Raw genomic sequence first — 5,624 nt, 5'->3', positions numbered from 1 at the left:
CCTCAGGCACCCCCGTCCTGCCGGTGGGCCCATGTCTGTATTGGCAACGCGTTAGCCCTTGCCCTGGGGGTGGCTCCAGCCATGGGGGACTCCAGCGAGCACGTGGGACTCCGGAATGTCCTGCAGCAGACCTGCACCTTCAGGGTCCCGGGGACTGACACCAAGTCTGGGGGACACGGACCGCCCCAGAACCCGGACGCTGAAGCTCACCTGAGGGCCGACCACTCCTGGAGGGCCTGGAGGGCCAGTCTTGCCTTGGAAGCCCTGTCAAGAGAGAGCCAGCCCTGAGGTCACCGAAGGGGCCCAAGACACTGCCCACTGCCATCCCGCAACAGAAGGCTCGCCCGGCCCCCGCCAGCCCACCGCGGCCCTGTGCGGGAGGCCCAGACCCCGCTGGCGAGCGCCTGCCTCCCTCTGCTTCCCGATTTCGTTTCACTCCCTCTCATAAAGGTAATGAGGCCAGGCGCGGCAGTGCCACCCTGCCCCCAGCAGGGCGTTAGTGCTGAGACAGACTTCAGAGCTGAGCTGTCCCGTGTCACTAAGGGCCCCTTCCGGCGCCATTTCTAAGCTCAGGCGCAGGCTCTGGGCTGCTCTCATTAAAGGCTCTGTGGGGACTTCAAGCTTTTGCCGCGAACGCCTCTGACGCACTGCAGGTGAGCGCCAGCACGCTCCTCGGAGCTCATTCGGAACAGCCAAGAGTGAGGTCTCGCTGTGTCTGCCATCCAGTCACTGGGCCGGGAGGCTCCCTGCGCTCTGTACCCCCAGGCACCGGTGACCACCCAGGTGTGGGTTCTCTGTGCTCTCCTTCACAGGAGAAGACGCACCTCAGGCTTGTACATCTGCAGGGCATGGTGGGTGCCCACGACACTGGCAGGGACACGGGGATGTCCCGCCCGGGCCAGGGCAGCAGGGTGGGCAGACTTGCCACCGGGCTTGCTGCGGGGACAGCTGGCAGGCAAGGCTCTGAGATCCCACGCTAGGACACGGGGCCCCGAACCCATGGCAGACCCAGCTTCCCTGCAGATTTTGGGAGGGCTGTAAGCCCAGCTGAGCTCATGTAAGGCACTAAAACCACATTTTATGTTTTATATTTAAAGACAGGGTCTCGCTCTGTGCTCAGCCACCCCGAGCTGTGCACATGCACTACCACACCAGCCATCAGGTCGGACCAGGAACCGAACCCAGGCCTCCACGCTGCCCCAGCCTGCGAAGCATGGCATCCCAGCCACACACATCACTGTGGCTAGCATTTTCTGTCACTTCTGCTGCAGTTTTCTCTGCAGATGGCACTTAAGGGGTCAGAAACAAGGTGTGGGAGACGGGGGCCAGGGACCGAGACATGCCCCTCTCTGTAAATGGCCCACGTTCAAAGGCAGAAAGTCCACAGCCAGGGGACTTGCCCTCAGCCGCTTGCCAAGGGACTGGCTTTCAGCTCACACCTGGGAGAGGCCATGGGGACTCATGTTTTCATTCTCAAAAGAAAAAACAAAGTTGACCCGACGGTGTGCCTGGCCCACCCAGGGAGGGACTCCATGTCCTGGTGCACCCCGGGGGCGGGAGCTCCTCTGGCACCGTACAGCACCCCATGGCTCAGCTGCAGCCGGGTGTGACAAGGTAGCTGGAGTTACTGAAAGCAAAGACGGCGGGCGGCTTAACTGCTTTGCCAGCCCTTTTCTCGAACAAGGCGGAGGCAGAAAAGCACACGATATGCAAAACCCTCTATCTTGTCTCCTTGGGAAGGCATTAGAGAAATACGCAGTGCTCAGAAAAGGTTCCCATTTTTCTCTATAAACAAAAGAGCAGGATAATCTCCAGTTATCAGCCAGCTTCTGCGCAGAGCACCGGGGAAGGTATAATTAACAGAGGCTTCATCACGACCAACCGAAGTCAGACAAAAGAGGTTTCTGTAAAAACCTGCACCATGAATGTATCAAGCACAGCTTTTGAAAACCACTGCGTGAGGGGCTGCCTTTGGTGGGAGGGTATCTGATGGCCTCAGCCACAAGACTGGCTGCAGAGACAGAGAAGCCGGTCCGTGCGCCCCACCCGCCTTGCTGAGACATGCTTAAATCCTTGTGACCGTCCTCGAAGCCAACAAAGCAGGTGTACACAGAGAGGGGGTGTGCACGGAGACTCGGCAGTCACAGACCTGCGAGGTCCCAGCTGCTCAAAGCCCGCAGCCCCAAGGTCACAGGTGTGCTGCCACCTTTCCGGGGACATGCCTGCGGCGAGCCCGGTGTGCAGCTGGCTGAACCCTATGTGGCTGACAGGGACGGGGGGCGGGGGGGAGGCACATTTCTGGTAAATGCTTTTTGTTCCAGCCGACGCTGCCGGGGCCCTTTCTTGCCTAGCCAGCACAGGCTGTAGCGCGCGTGTGTAAGGGAAGGCCGAGACCACAGGCACCCTGTGAGTGCACAGCTGTGTGCCCAGGGACAGGCCAGACCCCGCACGCCCGTGCACCCGTCTTCTTTCCCACAGGAGAGGACAAGAGGGCACCTCCAGCCCCCGCCATCAGCCCTGAGGCGGAAACACGGCTGGGGCTGGAGGTTTTGCAGCGTTAAGTAACTGAGTGACCTGAGTCTGTGAAAGCTCTCTGAATGCTTCCTAATTAAGATGCACGCAGCCCGTCTTCGTCTGAGCGATACGCGCTGTACTCACGCTGGGCAAAGCAAGGCTGTCGCACACTGTAAAGGCGTGCAGTCCTTCAACGTAAATAAAAAACAATTTAAAAAAAGATACAGTTCAAGCTAGGTTGCACTCGCAACTCTGGAAGGAAAAAACAAACCAACAGCTGAACGCACAAGATGTGGCATGCTGGGGACGCTTCGTGTCCTGACACTTCCAAATGTGGCCTGTGACCAGAGCTGCTAACTCCAGCAAGAAGCCTCCTGCCCAGCCTGACCGGAGCTGAGGGGAGATGCCCGGCCCTCAGGGAGCCCTGCCCTGCTGACCAGCTCTTTCATGGCGGGAGGACCTCCCGACGGCGCCGGCCAGCGAGGGCAGCACCGGCACATGGGCTACAGGGAAACGAGCAAGAGAGGCTGGGCCAGCCCAGGCCGGTGCCCCGTACTCACAGTCTCGCCTCTCTGTCCAGGGTGTCCTGGGAGCCCATCCTTGCCTGGGGGGCCCTGAAAGAGAAGCAAAGGAGAGACCTTCGTCCGGCTCTGAGAAGCACCGTCTCCGAGGCAGCAAAACTACTGTTCAGCTTTATAGCACTCAGTCTGGGCTTCTGGCGGGAAAGACCACCGCCCGGTAACCATGGTGACGGTGACAATAAGACGAGAACCACGAAGGGCACAGCCCCCTCGGAGTCCTCACGGCACACCGGAGGCCAGCCAACCTCTGAGTGCTCAGGCGTGTGGCCCACGGCCGGGACCACGCCGGCCAGCCCCAGTCAGACTTCTCCCCGACCCCGCCGTTGCACCCTGTCACGAGGTGGTCCCATCGTGGGGTGTTTCCTGGTGTGGGCAGTACTACAGGGACCATGTGAACCTGCTGTGAGCTGAACCGTGTCCCGCAAAGACACAGTTCCTGCTGCCATCCTAAGCTGGGCCTTTGCCGATGTGACCCAGTGAACCGGATTAGGCTAGGGCGGGCCTAATCCTTGTCAAATGGAGAGACTTGAAGATAGGCAGAGCTGGAGCCAGAGCCTGCGCAATGAGTCCACAAGCCAAAGGGCCCCGGGGATGGGCAGCTGCCCACACCAGGAGACGCTGAGGCGGACGCAAGCCGCAGAAGGGCCGTCCCTGCCTCACCTCCACCTCAGGGGAGCTTCCATTGTGCACAGCCATGAGCTGGGGTCACTTGTTCGGTGGTCCCAGGACGCTCATGCAGTCCCCGGACGGGCAATAAGGGTGGTGAAAGTGAGATGGGACTTGGGGTGAGGCACTCCCCGCAGAGGGCCACAGAGCCCCTCCATCTGCAGCCTCAGCCTGGGGACAGGCCCTCTTTTCGTCGCCCCACCAGAGAGCCCGTGTCTCCGCAGCTGCACCGGCCGCCGCAGGAGCCCAGGGAGCCCTGAGAGAAAGACTGGCATCTCGGCAGAGGCGCCAGCCTGAGGAGGGTGAGCTTTACTTACCGGGGGGCCCTTTGGTCCAGGAAACCCCGTGGGTCCTTGGGCTCCGTTGGGCCCCTGGGGACAGAGAATGGCTAGTGTAAGGGCAGGAGACCCTGCCCTGCCCAGCCGTCCTCCTCGCGTCCCTGGCTGGAGAGCCAGTGTCCCATCTTGCCGCCCACCCCGCTTCTCCAGTCCCCGAGCCCCTCCCCTCACCGAGGAGAGCCAGAGGGCCAAGAGGGCACGCCGAGGGCCGGGTCCCAGGGCAAGGTGGGGCCCCACCCAGGTCTCTGCCATCTCGGCCACCGCCCAAGCCCCAAAGCCAAGGCCAAGCGGACGAGGCCGAGGTGTCCGGACGACAGAGGGTCCCTCTGGGGAACGGCCCGTTAGGGTCTGAGACAACCCTCTCCTTCAGCAGGGCCGCCAGGCAGGGCCGCAGCAGGCCACCTGCTCGCGATGGCCGCGCTGTGCTCGCGATGCTCACCCGTTCTCCGGGAGGGCCGGCCGGGCCATCGCCGCCTGAGTTGCCCTTGGGAGGAAATTGTACACGTATTATTGCGACTTAGCTGAGAGACCCTGGCCCGGGACGGCATCCACACCCCAGCCCACCACCGCTCAGTCAGTCCCAAGGCCACCCTGCCCCAGGGCGATCAGCACCTCCCCGAGCCCGCCCGCCTCCCTCCGTGAGTGGGCCGAGGGCAGCAGGGCTGTGACAGTTCACGGCTGTCTCCCGCCCTCAGACCAAGGCTGCACTCTGGCCCAGACACACGCCAAAATGTCCCGTGCAGATGGAAGTGGGGTCTGTCTCAGGGCACGTCCACGTATCAACGGCAGTTCAGGGAGCTACTAGTTTTCGTGGGGAACGAGAGGGGCTGTGGAGCTCATCACCGCGTTACAGGGTTTACGGTGGCCCTGCTCGTGTGTTCCGGTCAGCTGGGGACGGGGCAGCCCAGCTCCCTGGCCACCCGGAAGGCTCAGCACCGTGGAATCTACTTCAGAGAGCACCCAGACGGGCAGGGTCCTACTGGTGAGCTCGGGTGGAGGAGCGGGCGTCACCCCCACTCCTCCAGGTGCCAGGTGAGCCAGGCAGGGCTTCGCCCTCCAGCTCTTCCCAGAAAACCCAGCCTTCCCACCAGAGCGAGGTGGGCTGTGGCTGGGCTGGCCTCCCAGGGCCACGAAGCTGCTCTGTGCAGTCCCAGCGTGGGGGGACGTCACGCCTCTGCTCTGCCCCCCCCCTCCGGCTGCTCATTCAGCCTGACCTAACACCCAAAGGCTCTGGAGGGGGTGAGCTCTCGTAGACCCCCGAGAAAATGCCTTTATTTTTTCAGCTCGGGAAAGGCAGAGACCACCCTCAGGAGCTGACGCCCGGCAACATCGGGGAGCCACCACAGGGAGCCACCACGGGGAGCCCGGACACGTACCTTGGGGCCAGGCTTCCCAGTGATGCCCCGCGGGCCTCTCTCACCCCTCGGGCCCTGGGCAGACAAGAGAGGAAGGTGGTCAGCTCAGCCCCAGACTCACTGAGCCCCCCCCCCCGCCCGGACCCCCCAAAACATGCCTCCCTTTCTAA

General features: G+C 62.4%; 1 protein-coding gene across 1 annotated transcript in view; it reads right to left on the bottom strand.

The window, feature by feature from the left end:
- Positions 1 to 5,624, bottom strand: part of COL5A1 (collagen type V alpha 1 chain) — a 184,251-nt gene that overhangs the window by 38,348 nt on the left and 140,279 nt on the right. The window contains exons 38-42 of the mRNA XM_006165267.2: positions 5,476 to 5,529; positions 4,539 to 4,583; positions 4,079 to 4,132; positions 3,075 to 3,128; positions 211 to 264 (exon numbers count right to left, since the gene is read on the bottom strand). Of these exons, the coding sequence (XP_006165329.1) occupies positions 211 to 264; positions 3,075 to 3,128; positions 4,079 to 4,132; positions 4,539 to 4,583; positions 5,476 to 5,529 (261 nt within the window). The remainder of the gene's footprint in view (positions 1 to 210; positions 265 to 3,074; positions 3,129 to 4,078; positions 4,133 to 4,538; positions 4,584 to 5,475; positions 5,530 to 5,624) is intronic.

This window comes from Tupaia chinensis, unplaced genomic scaffold, assembly GCF_000334495.1.
Source record: "Tupaia chinensis unplaced genomic scaffold, TupChi_1.0 Scaffold143845_1, whole genome shotgun sequence".
Taxonomy (NCBI): Eukaryota; Metazoa; Chordata; class Mammalia; order Scandentia; family Tupaiidae; genus Tupaia; species Tupaia belangeri.
Note: the sequence above shows the minus strand (reverse complement) of the source record. Positions and strands in the feature narration are given on the sequence as shown.